The sequence below is a fragment of the Galeopterus variegatus genome, unplaced genomic scaffold, assembly GCF_000696425.1.
Source record: "Galeopterus variegatus unplaced genomic scaffold, G_variegatus-3.0.2 Scaffold11692, whole genome shotgun sequence".
Classification (NCBI taxonomy): Eukaryota; Metazoa; Chordata; class Mammalia; order Dermoptera; family Cynocephalidae; genus Galeopterus; species Galeopterus variegatus.
This window is the reverse complement of record NW_007737803.1, coordinates 5,109-23,688: the sequence shown is the minus strand read 5'-3', so window position 1 is coordinate 23,688 and position 18,580 is coordinate 5,109. Positions and strand designations below refer to the sequence as shown.

At 40.6% G+C, this 18,580-nt stretch overlaps 1 protein-coding gene across 1 annotated transcript; it reads right to left on the bottom strand.

Annotated features, from left to right (window-relative positions):
- Window positions 1–1,099: 1,099 nt before the first annotated feature.
- Window positions 1,100–12,671, bottom strand: LOC103610745 (AP-2 complex subunit beta-like; the record flags this gene model as incomplete). Its single annotated transcript, XM_008594847.1, has 4 exons — window positions 1,100–1,579; window positions 5,256–5,410; window positions 11,568–11,654; window positions 12,572–12,671. Coding segments are annotated over 4 exons (417 nt in total), but the record flags the coding sequence as incomplete, so codon positions are not given.
- Window positions 12,672–18,580: the final 5,909 nt, after the last annotated feature.

The following is an 18,580-nucleotide window of genomic DNA, read 5'->3' as shown; positions in this document are numbered from 1 at the left end:
GTGAGTAAAGAGCAGACCAGACAGCTGAAGGAATAAAGAGAATCTGCAACATCTCTAAGCTCATTTCGTCTCTGCACCCACCCTTGAGTCCTTGCTGGCCTCAAGGACTGTGCCTCCAGGAACATATGGAGAATATCAGCTACTCTTTTTATCTGGCATCTGGATTTACCTTCAGGTAACCTAAAACATACTCTGCTGCCACCTGATGCTGATGAATGGGGTGCCAAAATCGGTATGGAGAATGCGAAGAGCCACAAAGCAGGCACAGAAGAGGCAGAAGGCATTGAGGAGCCTTCAGGTAACCTAAAACATACTCTGCTGCCACCTGATGCTGATGAATGGGGTGCCAAAATTGGTATGGAGAATGCGAAGAGCCACAAAGCAGGCACAGAAGAGGCAGAAGGCATTGAGGAGAACAACGAGAGACAGTCCTGCAGCAAAAACCCCACTGATGGGGATTTAGGAGGCCCAGTCTCAGCTCTGCCACTACACAGCCGACAGGCCTCAGCAATAACACCCTTTCTGCCTTTTATCCTTCTCCTTGGTAGAAAAACAGGGTTACATAAGTTATTACTAAAAGTCTGTTTCAACTCTAAGACTTTATGATTTTAGATCTGAATCAGACCTGAGAATACAGGGAAGGGGCAGAGGGAGGGCATTGTGGTTCCTGTTGCCCACCTCTACTCAAACTCCTTAATCAGTGATATTAATTGGTTAGTTCAGGGGAAAGGAAGGCAGTGAGTTCTAACTCCTCTCAGTTTTGGTGCTGACAGGTCCTATATTTTCTGCACCCTGAAACATCATTCAAGGAAGATCAACATTCCCAACTGCAGAGCAGTAAAATGGGATGATAATATTGGGGGGGAGGGAGGCGTTGCATGAAGGCTTGGCCAAGGAAAAGGAGGGGAAAAAAAAGTGAAAATCCAAATAACCAGGGATAAGTTTGCCACAGATAAGAGAACCCCTAACAGGGTGGGGCAGGTAACTGCATCTCTTCCTCCAGGACTGTGTGGTTAATGACATTCAGTTATTTTAACACTTGCTACCTGTTACACTACTCCCTCAATTTCTCATATGTACAAAATATAAAACAATAAAGTGCAGTTTATGTTTCAGTGACACTTTTCCGTGCTTTAATATTTGTTGTCTTTTTCTGCTTTTGAAATGAGCTCTCGATTACGAAATACCAAACTACACTCAAAACAGGGTGTAGGAAAAGCCAGCCATTGGCACAACATGGAGAAGCCCACAAGTAAGGACAGAGAGCAGCAGCAGGTGGCAAGAGGTGCAAAGTGATTGAAGCAGTGGTTACAAATGTTCACAGGAAGCTAAAACTATCCAACAGGTTGTGCCCTAATGTTAGCACAGGTTAGACTAGTCACTACCTTGGTGGGTGGCTTCAGTGTGTTTGGTTCAGATTCTACACAGCAATATAATTTCTTCCAGTTAAGAGTTCTGGGCTTGCACCGATCACAGGGTGGCTGGAGGGTACTGGACCAGTCTATTAGTTTTTCAAGATGCTGTCGTATACCTGATAGATGTATTGAGAGACTTCAGGAGCTCTACACTTCAGCGACAGCTGTTAGGAGAAAAAGGAGAAGGAAGATTAGACAGAGGTTGGTATTAACTCTAAAGGTATCCAAGCACTCAGTTCAAGAACGCTTCTTTTTTTTTTTCCTTTTTGTCTTTTTTCGTGACCGGCAACGGATCGCAACCCTCAGTGTCGCGCCCGTACCGGACCGGGACCGGCAACGGGATTGCAACCCTCGGTGTTGCGCCCGCACCTCGCTCAGCCAGTGAGCGGCCGGTCTGTATGTGGGATCCGAACCCTCGGTGGGAGCGCCGCCGCACTCTCAAGCAGCGTACTGTAGCAGTGCGCCACCGGGCCGGCCCAAAGAACGCTTCTGACACATGGGAAAGAAGCTTCTATCACTAGAGTAGCCAAACAAAGAGATCATGTTAATAGGTACTGTGGATTTCAGAATTTCAATTTAACCACTTTCAGGTCATACTGTATATCTACTTGGGCCTATTCTATGTGGGTCTATGAGGTTAGGAAATAATCCACATTCAAAACATCAAAGCCTCTGACCACGGGGGAAACAGCTGCTCTAACGCTTTCCTAAGAGTTATAGGAATTACTACCAAATGAAATGGGAAAGGCTAAATCCCTTAACTTGTTGATAGTCATTTTAGCTGCCTGCCTCAGTTTCTCAGTCTGACAAGGAGGATGGTTATCTCAGTCCCAATTTCAGGAGGATGTCCAACCAAGTAGAGTAAAAGCATAAGCTAGGTAGGTCCAAGGTACTAGTCCTTTTTGTATTACATTGAGGAGAGTATACACTGTTAAGTAGGGAAGACAAGAACTAACACAAAAGGACATTTACTTAATATAACTGAAAAGCAATTCATGTCAATAGCTTAATCTTTCATTCTCTGCCTCTTCAGACAGGGAATTCAGATACTGCTGATGCCACTCTACCTCTCTACCATCATCTCTTCTTTTAGTTTAATGATTACCCAATAGTACACCAATATTAAAAAGATTTCAATATTAAATACTGAAAATTTCACTTTGTGGGTTAACAAAGACAAAATTTAAACCCTGATTTGGACTCTTTGTGTGAGATTGGGCAAAATATTATTAATAATAATATAACATTATAAGCATGCAAAAGTCATTCCAGAACCAGATTTTTTTTTTTTTTTTTTTTACAAAGAATTGAGTTATTATTAAGCTCGCAGCTCTTTCATAGAGCAAAGGGTGTTTATAAAACACTAATTTTTTTTTTTTATTACCGACATCACTGCTCTTATTTATTAGGGCAGATCAACAAAAGTTGTCTTTAACAATATATCACCATGAGATTTTAGATTATTTTACCTCTTCATCCTATCAGAGACTCTGGATGATTTAACATAGTATAAAAGGTGAGAATATCTTTGGAAAAAGGTCAAGAAGATATTGGTTAACCCTGAATTTCCCCCCAAAATAACATCCTAAATACTTAAAGTAAAAAATGCAAAAAACAAAAACCAAACAAAAGAAAAGAACACTAAAAGATGCTCTATTTATTTACAGCTTTAGTATTCAGTCTCCAAGGCATTTCCCAAACTGCTGTTTGATATCAGTCAGGAAGACAATTCTGATAAATGAAAAAAACCAAAACAACTAATTTAAGAATATAAATACATAGAAAACAGTTCCCTCCTTTGGTCTAAGTTGCAGCTCTGGGCATTTCCCCGACTTTCAAGCTCCCTATGGAGGCAATTCTTGTACCTCCTCTTCCACAGCCTCTCCACAGCCAATGTTGTGGAAAATTATAGTGGAAAAATATGAGAACTCAGAAGAGGAGAAGGAGAAGAAGCTAAAAAGAAAAAAAAAATACAGCTTAAAGGGACTGGTCAGTTGGCTCAGCCACCCAAAAAACAAAAAACGGCCTAAGGGAGTTAACTCCCAGACTAAAGAGAGTAGCTCCTCTCTCCCAAAATACTGTCCTGTATTTTTTCACATCTTTGTAACAATACTTGAAATTCTATCAGCTGGAGGTTCATTTCTTTCATGATTAGTAAGGAAAAGCCCAAACTGCCAAAGTTGGCACTGGTGGGGAGTCATGCACTGACCAGGTCTAGACCCCGAGTGCTACTGCTGCTCTTTGGAGGAGGGGGAAGAATCTTTCCCTCTTTCTGGACTCCTAATATCCTGGCCCTCTCCCCCTCTCCATACCTACCTCCATACCAGCCTTTAACAAAGGGTCAAGTTTGTTAAATATAGCTAGGACTCTGGGTCTCATTTTGTATGGTACCTAAGGGAAAGGAGACCTTCCCTGGAAGTTTCAAACTGCTGTTTATGTAACACATCTTTAATATCAACAACTCAGGAATGCTGGCCATCTAGTTCCACCAAGAGAAGAAGAGTCACCTCCTCTGCCTAATTAAAGCCAAAGGCTTACACATCCATTTCTGGTGTATAGTCTGGAGCACACGCTTCTTCACCTGGGACAAGTTATCTTTCCAGATGAGACTTACCTACTAGTAGAGATGTGGCCTCACCCTTTTAGGATAAACACATCTTCTTAATGAAATACAATAAGAATTGGGGCGGGGGGGCTTTACTAACGCCTCTTAGAAGACTAAAGGACCATTAGTCCTTCAAGATGCATTAGAACTGGCTCAACAGATTTCTTTCTTCCTTAATACCTAGCTGAGACAAGATCAATAGCGTAACGAGTGTTTAGGGTGATGGAGAGAAGGGAATGTATCTGAGTGATTTTGATGTCTGGAGTGCCACTTAGGAAAATGGATTAGATCTATGTCAAGGGCTGTGATGGAAGATTTAGATGGTATTGTGTTCAGAGAGAACCTAGTCACCAGATGGATGAAGAATAGGAAGTGGGGCAATGAAGTATGAACAAATTTACCATTTAAAAACATAGGGAGGATGGAAATTGGGTGTGGTTAAAAAAGGGTACCATGAAGACAGGATTTCACTGTATTCTTTTTTTTTTTTTTAACTTTTATTTGCATTTAAGTTTTGCTGAACTTATTCCCATGCCATAATTTTTTGTCTCTCCAGTTTCTTCTGGGATGTTGTTTTCTTCTGTGCAACTCCTTTTCAGTAGGATCATCTCGATGTAACAGGAGAGCTCAGGTAGGGGCTAATGTGACCATGAGCTCTGTAAGTGAGGAGACATGTCCGAGGGCTTTGTTCACTTGAAACTGCTCAATGACCAGAGAATCTGTATCTAAACACTTAAGGTCAGCATTACTCTCTCTATTTTTAAGCATGTGCAGCAAAAATTCAGCACTCTTTTTGGGCCATCGGCCCAAAGGCTCATGTGTTTATGACTCTGATATCCTTAGGTCATGAACTCCAAAAGTAGCAAAGGTCTTCTTGAAATTACCTATGTAAACAATCCTCTTAGCAGCTTGTTATAGTGCCCCATGCACAGATATGACAGATAAGAATTAACTGATATTGAGGATGAAGGTGTCACGTGAGCAACTGTGTGTACCAGGGGGAGCATGGATTTGAACATTCCTTGCTGTCAGAGGCACCTGCCTGCTGGATGGCACAGACACTGCAGAGAGGAGGTCTTCCACTGAGGCCACTGGGGGCTTCTTTACTGACTGCCTGTTTCAGATACCTTGAGTCTGAAGCACCTCCTCCAGGTCTATCCAGGATGCTAAGAAAAAAATGAAAAGGCTCTTACCCCCCCCCCAATCCATCTCACCCATTCTGAGAAAGACCTTACCGTGTAATTGGGGTTTCCTGGCTGGATACGTAGCTCAGCCAAAATCCAAATGCCATTAGTGAGCTTCAGGGACTGGTAGAGCATGTCCTGCCCTTCCACATTCCTCTTGGCAATAGTATAAACATTGTTGTTTTGCAACTTGCTGGAAACAGTGTCTAGATATAAATATAGATTCAACACCTTCAGTTAAAATCTCAAACAAATGCACGCTCTCTTCTGACATCCTTATAAGCCATGTGTGTTCAAGCTCCTTGACAAGTACCATCACGTGCGCACATTTCAGAAAGTCTTCTCCCATGTAATTGTGAAATGTGCGGAACAGGTTCACGAAGTGCCTGTCAGCCATATTCCCAGACAGAAAACAGAATAAGGTACAACTCAGCATTAGTGCAAGAGTCACCTGCGGAGATTATGAAATAGTTGGTCCTAAGAAGTTGGCAATCCCAGGCTAAGTGCTAGACAGATAAAAATGCTCCAAAGAGGACAAGACAGAAATGGGTTTGTGGGTGTGCCACAGTGACTGCTTCTGGAGTGCTGGTCCCAGATGAATGGGGATACACAGACTGATAATCAAATCCAGTCACTACTACTTCACTGTGAGCCACTCGGGCCTCAACTGCCAGGATCAGAAAAGCGCACAGAATTACAGAAGCCTTGCGAGTCAAATTTATTAACTGGATGTTTAAGATTTTTTTTTAAAAAGCAGGATAATTATTTCTTAAGCCTGTAGAGACTACCATGTCTCCAAATTAACAATAAAAGAAATTGCCTCAACAAAAGACTCTGAGAAAGACTGAAGTTGTGTAAAGATCATTGCTGTTAGACCCTGAAATCCTAGCTGCTGCTGCTGGTCATGACAGAAATCTTCACAGTCACCAACTCAGGGAAACAACAGGTTGGTGTTTTGGTTCTTCCTTGTGACTACAGTATCAAAAAGACATGATGTTCTAGAGTTAGAGGTCATTTCTCTCTCTTTGTGAGATGTCGCAGCATCTGCAAAGGAGAAACTTTAAGAATAAGGATGATAAACACAGCTTCTTTGTTGACTGTTTATTACATACATTTCTGATGAGAATTCAAATGCCTACTTGAGGAACTAAATTCTCCCCACATAAAAATCTGTCATATTCTATTGTGCTCTCTAGGAAAAGATTGCCATGGTGGATGGTCTTTCTACCCTCCTAAATGGTAAGCTCTCTGAGCACAGAGATCCTGGGGTTATTCACCACTGTGCTTCTCACAGTATCTGGGACCCAACAGGTACCTGTCATTGATATCTGATGAACAAGCCTCTGACTTGGGTGTTGGAGATGCCAATACTTACATACTGCTACAGTTATTAAAAACCATCTACTTAGATGTGGGCTACTTTTGGAGGTAGTTCTCACCTTGATGCCCTTCTCCCACATTCAAACCAGTGGCAGCTCAGTGCAGGAGGCCCTAAGTACCCATTCATTAAACATTTTCACCACAGTTATTAACATTTCCCTTTTATTTCCAAGGTTTTCACTAACTCCAAGCAGAGGAGTTATAACTTAAGAACTGTTTCTATTTGAAGAAACAAAAACTGTATCTCAGGGTAGTTATATGCAATAATGCTGGAGGAGGGGGCCTCAAAATGTTTTTTAATCACCTTGTGGGGAGTCAGGCATTCACTCTGGTTCCCACAATGAAGGGCTCTTGCAACTCAGATTGATTGGATTGCTAGGCAACATCACCAGCTGGAGTCTAGCTAATGCCTTTTGACAGGATTGTCTTTAACATGTAGGAGCTTGTTTTAAGTTGTAAAAAGCCATTCCTAACTCTCAAGGCTCTTGCCCATTTCCCAGGAAAACAGAAAACACACAGTAGGAACCTTTGTTAAAGAGCCACCTTGTTACATAGTCACAAACACATTCTTTTTTTTTTTTTTTTGTCTTTTTCCATGTCCGGCAACAGATCGCAACCCTCAGTGTCGCCCCCGTACCGGACTTTTTTTTTTTTGTCTTTTTCTGTGTCCGGCAACGGATCGCAACCCTCAGTGTTGCCCCCGTACCGGACCGGGACCGGCAACGGGATCGCAACCCTCGGTGCTGCTCCCGTGCCTTGCTCAGCCAGTGAGCGGGAACCGGTCTGTATGTGGGATCTGAACCCTCGGCGGGAGCGCCGCCGCGCTTCCCAAGCGGTGCACTATCGCAGTGCGCCACCGGGCCGGCCCAGTCACAAACACATTCTACACTATATATATAGCAAAGGCCCAGATTCCTACAGACTTCTTAGGATTTCACCACCTATGTAAGAGATGATAGGCTAAGAAACATAAACATAAACATACACACACACACACACACACACACACACACACACTCACTTTTTCCAGAATTAAAAAACATGGCAAACAACCAGGTAGAATAAGCAAATGGAATGGATGTAACTTTATTACATTTGGAAGCATTCTGGCCAGTAAGCAGCTCCTACTGAATGGCTGTATTGTGATTTCTATCAGAAGACTGAATAGAGGGAGGATTCTATAATATAAATATATGTGAGTCAGTTTTAATAAATTTTTGATATTAGGTTTGAGTTTGAGGATTTATAGATTGCAAATACTCAGATTCTGCTAAATGTACTGAGTAAGAATGGCAATGGAAGCCAGATGTAAGGAGGCTTACCAGCTAGACTGGGATAGACTTCTTGACAAGACATCAGAGTTGTTTTTTTTTTACATACCTAAACTCCTGGGAAATATGATGGAATCTTGAAGATGTGAGACTTTGAGAATGAGAATGTAATGTTAATTGTTTCCGTGTGTGCTGATGAAATCATCAGAGGCATAAAACATTGAGATCCACCCCAAAGCACAGAATAAAAAAAAAATGATCAAATATGGTTACACTTGCTTCGAGATTTGACTTCCTGTTTCACTTGTATCCTTCCATAAATTTGGCTCTTTGGTCTGGGGCCTGAACTCCTAGAAGGTGTGGATGTGGTCTTCCTTTCTTTATCTTTCTACTTTAACTAAAGTCATACCTCTTCTGACAGCAATAAAGGTGAAGGAAGTACTCATATCAGACTGGGAATGGGGAATTTGCACTTGGGGTTCTTCTGTGGTATTCACTAGCATGTTCAAGACCACTACAACTGCTGAAGAGAACACCTTTTACCATTTGAGCTAACAAAATATAATTAAGTGTTGGCTGGGAAAGAATTTCCATTTTAAAATGTTCCAAAGGATGGGAAGAGCCACAACAAAACAAAGAAATAGAACTAACCCTCACCTAGTCCCCATGCCAGAAGAAATATGTTTCTCTCACCACTGTACCTAACTAGTAAAAAGAGACACATCATGTCTCTGAGCTTTTGAGTATAGTAAACAATTAATTGAAAAAAAAAAAAAAAAAAGAAAAGGTTTGTAGAACTGCCTGCCACAAAGATTACTTTCTGGATATGACGGAAGATGCAACTACTTCTTGTGCACTTATCACAGTAGTCCCACATATGTACTAACCCCAAATGCAGCTATAAAGGTAAGATGCAAAAGAGATTCATACAGATCTCTTGACACACATGGAATGATCAGTGCTGGAAAGCAGGATGTCCCATCCATTAGTACCTTTCTGATCTAACATTTTCTAGTATTTACACAACTAGTGTCACCATAAGCACCCTTACCATATATACCTTTCTATTAAGATCTGAATAATTATTAAAATTTGGGAAGAGGGTTTCTTCTTTATTCTCTAGAAAGGGATGAAAGAGCAAAAGTAAAAGCTCAATGCTAGCTTGGTAAGTCCTTTAAGCCTGTGACTTCCTGTAGCCATCAGAGTGTTAGTTCCATCTGTCAAATGTCTATGCTAGCACAGAAAGGCTATTTAAAGTGTTGGTGCTATTGTGATTAGGGCAGATCAGCTGGAAAAATGGTATTTTTAGCTCTCAGCTAGACCCAGGGTGTTGAATCAGATGGCACCAAACCTGAAAACGCTCATGTTAAGAGCTCTCAAGACTAGAGGAAATGTGAAGGTCAGGGCACTCCACACCTTGGGGTGAAGTCAAAGTTAAAGCTAGAAAGAATTAGTTGCAAGAAGCAGTCTTGCAAGATTAGCAGTGATTTGGTGTGGGAAAATGATGGCCTTGGGCTCCTGGAGAAAATGAAGTGGCTGTTTTCCCCTGCATTCTATGTGCTACACTGCGGTAGAACACTGTGTCAATGGAAAACCAATTCACTGGTATTTGGAACACCTAAGGCAGGGAGGGATTGGCATCAGATCATGCCAGAATTGATCAGAAATAAATTTGCTCTGAGAAACTAAACTGGAGGACACAGCCCACTGGGAGAAAGGCCAGACATTTCCTCTTTGGCAATATCACAAACATGTACTAAGGTGCAGTAAGGATTTAAAACTCCAATATAGAAGTAGGGGGACCTTTTTTTTTCTGTTATTTTCACATGCCAGACTAAAGCCCTAAGTCATCCAAACTTCCATCTTCTTTTATGAAAAAGCACGTTCCTTTCATACTTGACCTCTGAACAAAACCTGCTTTCCAATTACCAAGGGCGACTGTAACCAGGGGCCTGGTCTCTTCCAAGCTGGGTACAAAGGCTGCTTCTCTAATAGGAGCCCCTGTGGTTCTAGCCAGGGTCGTGGTGGATTCCACACCTGAGGCTTCCTGAAGAACAGCTTATACTGTGGAAATGTAGCTGTAATGGTAAGATGCAAAACACCCAACCTCCTGTACTCACCACACTGACCAGTAAGCCTCAAAGAGAAGGAAAGATAACACTCTCATCTACTTAGAATACAGAATGAATTGAAGAGAATCAACTAGTTACTATGATGGAAATTTTATTGGACTCTCCTCAAACCTTTCTGAGGGCTCAGGAGATGTTAGATAATCATTATCAGAAGCACATTTCTGTCTCCTATACTCAAAGATGCCAATCTGTCTTTCATTTTGGAGGGTTCAAGCAAGGCCTCTCCTGAATGTCTCATAGAGGGCCTGTAAGATCACCACATTTAAAAGAGGTATTGCAGGAAGAAGGTAATCACTATCTGCTGGATTTCAAAAGCCCTATAAGAAAAGATTTGTCTGAACACAGAAGATGAATACAACATAGAGGCCCCCCAAAACTAAAATTAAAAACAAAAAGTTGGAATGAGAAGGCCGTATTTTTTTCTTTCTGTACTGCCATACCGCCTCCTTCTCCCAGGCCTATGCTCCAGCTACAATGGGAGAATAGCAGTGTGCTGAAAACCCTTATTTCAACCAATGTATGAACGAGGAAATGATGGGTAAATGAGGAAAGAGGGGGTACTGACCAAGCACCAAGGCTCACTTTCATTCAAACTCATAAAGCCTTGTACTAACCTCGGGGGAGGGAGGGGGAGGGGACAGAGAGGGAGAGAGGGAGAGGGAGACAGACACACACACACACACAGACACACAAGCGCGCAGGACTTTGAATAGCTTAGGGCTCCTTCTACTCCTAAGGAATATTTCAGTGAAATAAAGCCCCCAAGGACTAATAGCTGCTATTGTTTCTCTTCTTGGGTTATCCCTTTTATGTTCTATTATAGTAAGAAAATAAAAGGGTCTGGGGCTTTTTAATGGTGATTAAAGAGATTAGTATCATCATATGAAAGCCGACAGACACAAGGCAGTAAAGAAAAAGGTTACCAACTAGGCTTTAATCAACTATGATGCATTCTTTAATTATAAATGCAGGATTCTAAATATAAGATCTTAGAAAGAGAGCCACCATTCCTCCAAAATCAACGGTTGATATGAAAGAAGAACCAGTCCTTTCAATTCCTGGGAGAACATGTATACCCTCCTCAAGTGCCACTTCAATTATTTGATGCTTAGGATGTTCAAGCAAAATGACTAAGACATCTTCAACTAGAGAAGAATTGGGTAGATGGATCCATTCTAGTTTGCTTCTTAAATCTGTTAGACTGTAAGTAATCTAGTACCTATATTAAAACATCCCAAGTTTTTAAGTTATTGCTTAATGTATACAGAGTTTATGTTTAGGATGACGAAAAAGTTTTGGAAATAGAGGTGATGGTCACACAGCATTGGGAATGTAATTAATTCCATGGAATTGTATGTTTAAAAATAGTTAAAATAGAAAACTTTACATTATATATATTTTACCACACACAAAAAAAATCCCAAGTTGCTAAACAGAGGTTTATAAAGTAATGTATCTACCATATACCCACTAGAAACATGGCAGATTTGGAAATAAGAGATAGATAAAGGAAAGATAAAATTTTCAAATATCTAATTTGATTTACTAAGATGAAAATAAAATTTGGAGTTATTACTCACCAGCATTTAAATGACATTCCTTAATCTGAAATTGAAGTTCATTTTCATTGGGAATATCCTTCCAGGTTGCAAGAAAGACCTGGCGCTCTGTATGAAGAAGCAGAGGGGAAGAAAGGACATGCACAATCTGTCAGTGTTCTGATTTTGGACACCTTGCACCATTTCTCCTTTGCTGTGCTGGCTCTTGCAATACAGGTAGCAGCAGGCTGGAACTGGAGCCAATTCTTAGTTATGCAGAAGTGCTATACTCCAGGTCAATTAATCCCTCGTCAACAGTATTAAGATACATTGGGAATGAGTTTATACCTAAGGTTTAGTTTTGGCTTTTCTGTTTTCCTATTTGAGTAAGTCTTGTAACCTTTCTGAGCCTTAATTTCTCCATATATAAATTATATGTCCTGCCTACCCAAAGAGCCACTGTGAGAATCAAATCAATTAAGTGCCAAACTTAACATGTACCAATATAAGACAGTTTTATTAGACAGTGGTTTCATAAGTAAGGGAAGAGAGGAACGTCAGTAGCCACATGGGGAGTACCAATGGTTTACTACAAATTACTGAATTCATATCTTGAGACAGTATGAACTTAGCGCAGGGCTAAGTGTTAAATTTACATTTATTATTATTAAATCATTATAAAAAACCATTTGCGCCTTGAAAACATGGAAATGAAAACTCAGAAAAGTTAAGCGCCTTGTTATGGTCACACAGCTAATAAATGGCAAAGCTGAAATTCAAATCCTCATCTACTTGTCCCCAAACCTCTTACTCTGTATTCTGGGGTGGCTGGATTATTCAAATAATGGGCATTATGATTTAGAGACCAACAGCAGAGCAAGAACAACTGTGACTCAGACGAATAAATAACGAGCAATAGAGGTTTAGAATAGCCTTACCCCATTTTAAAATCTCAAAATAACTTGTACTTCTGGGGCAATGTTCTGCCTGACATTCAGAGGAAGGGCAAAGGTATATTTGGCAGAAGGACAGGAGAACATACTTACCCATTTTGCCATCTTCTACAAAAAGCACATTGAGGGGGATGAGGCAGCTGAAGTAGAAGACATCAATATTGTTTTTCACAGCCACCTGCCAGGACAGCAACAAGGGAAAATGAGGACATCATAGGAAGCCAAGTAGGAGGGAAAGAACAGTTATGTGTCTAGAAAGATACTTTCCTATTTCTTTCCTCTGTCAGTCCTCCCACAAATTGAGACACACCAGCCCCTACACTGCAAAGCACATCCCTACTTATTTCACTGTCATAGAACTGTGATGACCTGCAACTCTACTTCTCTCCAGGAGGGCTGTCTTGAAGGCACAACGTCTATGCCCAAAATAATCTATTTAGTTATTTTTCATTTCTCTGATTATTAATAGTAGCTGCCAACAATTACTAAATACTTACTAATGATATTATTTCTAATCTTCATTATAGCTATCCCAAAGTAGGTATCATTTCCCTTTCATTATACAGATGAGAAAACGGAGGTTCAGAAAGACTAAGTAACATCCAGGGTCACACAGGTAGTACACAGAAGAATCAGGATTAAAACCCAAATTTGCCTGACCCTAAACCTTGGTTTTTCTTCTCTCCACAATAACTGTGCCTTACTGCCTCTTATCTTTTTTTTTAGGTATCGTTTTTAAAGTTGCTTCTTTTATAAAACCTTATTTCTAGGTCCTATGGTTGGAAAAAGCTTGTTTGGTCAAACACCGGTAAACCTGAGGACTATAGGAAGGAAAAGCCATTACAAGCAACGAAACAAGTTTTCTTCTCACAATACAAACTTCTAAGCTGTGATTCCACCATGGTCTGCTCAATTCAGAGCACGCTGATTTTTTTAAAAGCCACAGTAAGTACTTTTATTCAGAGCAACAATGATTGGTGAATAATTTCAGGAACAGGCAGACTCCACTGCAGCAGATTATAAGACCTATACATTGTAAGAAGAGTAGGAGGAGAATTGTTCTAACCACCTCCCGCTGGTTTCTGTCACTAGTGACTTTCCTATCTGTGCTCGTGGCATTGCAGGAAAACATTTCTCTGGGCAAGTTGTATGATCAGGATCCATACCTATTTCTCTCTCATACTGCTCTAAAAAGATAAAAGTGCTTGTCTAGTACCACTATTCTCCCTGACCTCTTTAATGGCAAATGAACAGACTTCAAGAGCGTATTTACCTCTTCATCAAACTTTGGCTATAAGATCCAAATATCCTCTTTGTGATGTGCTTCTAGTCCTTTCACATCTATTATCAACTCATCTTCTTGACTTTTAAATAGTACCTTTACTTCCTCCTCCATAATTATGTGGTTATGTCTACCTGACACAATCTTTCTGTTCAATCTCCCAAAAGAATCCATCCAATTTCTTTCCTTGCAACTTGTGCTTTTAACCTTCCAATTACCAAGCCTAGCAGTTCCTGACCTAAATAACATAGCCTGATGATCGAAATGCTGAGATAGCAGGACTCTCAAAAAAGCCGAGTCTGGTGAATTTAAGCAGAGTAACTAATATCAGGAAAGAGGACTTAAGACATTCTTTAAGATGTACTAGAGCACCACTTTCAAAGATTTATACCAACTGTGGGCTTCTGGGAAGGAGGTACTTTCTAATTCATCCGGTACTCAGCAGATGAATTAGGAGAACTCTTATTTCAAATAAGGGCACCAAGAAGATCTTGAGACAGTGCCAGGCCCTGTAAACATTTAGAAGTGAAAACTGGAGTGATGGGGGTGGGGTAGTGGTGAGTCATATAAAGCTCTCATGTGAAATGCAAGTGATTATCATTACTATCATCTTTGAATATAAAGCAGTCACACCTCACAATGCACAATTCATTTCAACATTTATTAGTGTTTACTGTGTCCCAAGCATTTGAGACACAAGGAAAGATACAGAAAACATAATCCTTGTTCTCCAGGGGATAATATTAATGATTCCTAACCCAATATTTACATCAGAATCATCTGGAGAGGTTTTTCAAAACAGACTCCAAGACCTCTCCTTATATAAAATAATTACAATCTCTAAATCTGGGGCTGGGACGAGTATTTTGAAAAAAGTTCCTAGGAAGATTAACCAGATAAGTAACTAATTTAGAACAATGTTATCTAAAAAGTCTGAATGGGCTTGTAAATATCTTGTTCTGAGGGAATCACTATTCCAATAGGAGTCCTTCTTTCAATAAAGGAGAAAGGACATGAAAAGGCTCCTCTAGGCCAATGGTACTAAACCATTCTGCATTACAGAACAAACGGACGAAAGGACCCTCTTGCTGAAAAAATGTACACTCAACAATCTGACATACAATTTCAGGGGTTTCAGGGTACCCTGAAGACTGACACAGGACTTCCGCTCTAGAATAATTCTCTGAGAAGCTGGGACAACCAAATCACAGACAGCAGACACTGGTTCAGAGGATGGACCTGGGAGCCAGAACAATACTCACTAGTTGTGTGATTCTGGACAACTAATACTCAGGTTGGTTTCCTGTCTGTAAAATGGAGATCACAACAGAACTGAATTCATGGGGTTGATATGATTATAGTGAATTCATATTTATAAAGCACACAGAACAATGCCTGAAACAAGGGTTTTTTTTTTTGTTGTTGTTGCTGTTGTTGTTCAAAGAAAAATTCCCTCTTCTTTCGCCATCTCCTGTTTTACCTCTTTACTCAGAATTTTTCATAATTAAGGATAACCACATTAGACTTCCCTGAAATCTTACACATGTTCAAATGTAGTACTACTATTAGGCTAAAAAGAGATCAGACTGGATTTTTTAAAAAGCTTTTTGGCAAATTGTTAGCTTAATGAATCTTCCTGCTCCTGTGTCTCAGTAAAATATACTCTCTTTACAGGATCAACTCCACAGGTAACCACTGGGGAAGCATTTCATCTCTTTTATGTTAGCTTTTCAAAACCTGTATTTTGGGCCAGCCCGTGGCTCACTCGGGGGAGTGTGGTGCTGATAACACCAAGGCCCCGGGTTCAGACCCCATATAGGGATGGCCGGTTAGCTCACTGGGTGAGCGTGGTGCTGACAACACCAAGTCAAGGGTTAAGATCCCCTTACCGGCCATCTTTAAAGAAAAAAAAATCTGTATTTTGCAGCTGTCAAACTTTTACTCTTGGCTAGAATGGCGTTCATTTCAAGAATATATGGCCTTCTTGGATCTGACTCTGCCTACCTCCGCGGCTTATTTCCTTGACTTCAACCACATCAAAATTACTTGTTAATCTCCAACACTGAAACTCACAGCTCTGTGACTTTCTGCTTAATACATTCTTCTCCTTAAGTTTTGACTGCCTAGAAAATACCTATTTAACCTAAGATTCAGTTCAAGTTTGAAATTTCTCAGAAATCTCTAACCCCTCTCCAGAGCACCCAGTGCATACATTTGCATTATACCATAAAATAATTGTTTGTTTACATCTGGCTCACCTACAATACAATCAACTTCTTGAGTGCAGGGGCTGTCTCTCATCTTCATTATCATACTGCCTGGCTCAATAAATATTTATTGCACGAAATTAAGCAGAAGATGTTGAGCAAATGGAATGAAACGGTTTCTCAACCTTTTTTCTATGTCTACATCGTAAGTCCATCAGTAACACTTCTTATTAGGCACATTGATTCTTAATGAGGCAGGGATGGGGGGATAATATATATGGGTTCTTTTGGTTTCACATTCCTGAGCAAAAATAATATCTACATGCTAAGGAAGAATAACACAGGTAGTGGGTCGTAACCCAAAGAATGCTAGATTTTCCATGGATAAGCCAATCATTCTTTGCGTGTTTAGGCAAAAAACAACCAAGCAAAATACACAGTATAAGCCACTTCAATTCCAATCCTGAATAGATTATAAATAAATAGAACTGAATCATCCTTAAAGAGCATGATATTGCTTGCTCTTGAGGGGAGGGAGAGAGGAAGAGAGAGGAAAGAAGGAAAGGGAGATCCTTGCTTTCTTATTTTAAAATTCACCATCCCGGGGCCGGCCCGGTGGCGCACTGCTACAGTGTGCCGCTTGGGAGTGCGGCGGCGTTCCCGCTGAGGGTTCGGATCCCACATACAGACCGGTTCCTGCTCACTGGCTGAGCGAGGTGCGGGCGCGGCACCGAGGGTTGCGATCCCGTTGCCGGTCCTGGTCCGGTACGGGCGCGACACTGAGGGCTGAGATCCGTTGCCGGACACGAAAAAAGACAAAAAGGAAAAAAAAAAAAATTCACCATCCCGACAGGTATAGAATAGGAAGATATTATCCAGGCAAGCTGGAGAAGTATTTTCCAAGGGCTTTAACACATGCCTAATTTGCCTATATCTTCATTTGAATAACTAACAAATATCCCAAAAGGGACATGTCCAAAACCAAACTCTTGATCTCCCCTCCCCATCCCTGAATAGAACCTCCTACTGTCTTTCCGGACTCAGTAAATGGAATACTGCAAAGCCTTTTAACGGTCTCTCCGCTTCTGCACTTGGCTCCCACCCATCCTCCCTAGCCTCCCCCTTCACAATAGCTAGCTTTCCCAGTCTATTCTCAACACAGCAGCCAGAGTGATCTTAGAATGTAGGTCAACTCATGAATACTTCTCTGCTCAAAGCTCCAAAGACTTCCCATCTCACTCAGAATAAAAACTAAAGCTACAATTGCCTAGAATCTGACCCCTATTACCTACCTCTTTGATGTCAGGGGCTACTACCCTCCCTCTTACTGGCTCTACTCCAGCCACAGGAGCCTGCTGTCGTTCCTTGCACATACCAGGCATGCTCCTACTTCATGGCTTTTTGTATTTACTGTTTCTTCTGTCTGAAATGCAGAAATCCATATGGCTCACTTCCTGCCTCCTTTAGTTCTTTGCTTTAATCAAATAGTATCTTCTCAGGTAGGTCTCCCACGACAGATGTATTTATAAAATTGCACTACCCAACTCCAACCCCAGAACTCTATATCCCAATCCTTCTTTTATTTTTTTCTATTGCTTTCTCTACTATCTGACACACCATTTATTTTACTTATTTGTTGGTTTTTGCCTGTCCCCAGGCCACATACCCCACCCCAGTAGAATGTAAGTTCCACAGGGGAAATGAATGTTCGTCTTTTGTTCACCACAGTATTCTCAGTTTCTAGAACAGTGACCCGGCATAGACTAGTGTTCACTAAGAATAATGACTGTAAAATATACTACTGAAAGTTTCTCACTCCAATTAGGTCTAGAAAAGATATGAAGTTAGATTAAAGGTTCCAAATGGACAGTACTTCTCAAGTTTTTCAGGTACACTTCCCTTAACAGAAAAGTATATGAGGTAGGGGGAATGGTCAGGATTAGGGATGTAATATGAAGTAGTCTATCATAAGAACAAAATTTCTTTGAAGTTCCATGTTAAATTCCATAATGCATCCATGTACGTTTTAATATGAAAATGTATTTCTCCCTTTACCTTTGGGTAAAACCGATACTCCAGGAAAATGTGCCGTTATGTGTTCTTTGGTTTCAAGTATACCCAGCATGCTGGGTCATGACCAACTGCTGGCTCTTAAAATTAACTGAGTGGGTTGAAGCTGGCATAAAAAATAAAATAGAATAGAAAATATCATAGCGCATTTCATGAAGAGTTATAATGTTTCCTGAAACTGCTTCAGTTTCATGTATGTATTGTATGTGTGTACACACTATGTAAAATACATTTCTTACTGCAAGTTGCAGTCAAAAAAATATAAAAATATAAAAGCCACAATACTCACACACCAAATTAAAACCAAGCAATGAGGAAATGGGTTCAATGAATTAAGGAATAGAATACACACTCCATCTTCTGCTTTGAGGATGCCCAAAGCAGATCACAGACGGTACCAAAAAGCAGATTACCTAATTCTCTGTCCCTCTGGTATGTCACGTGCAACATGTGGGATAACAATATTAACTTGCCTCTCAAGGACATCAATAGGAAGAGCAAACAGAAACGATTATAAGGCACTTTGAAAACACAAAAAAACAG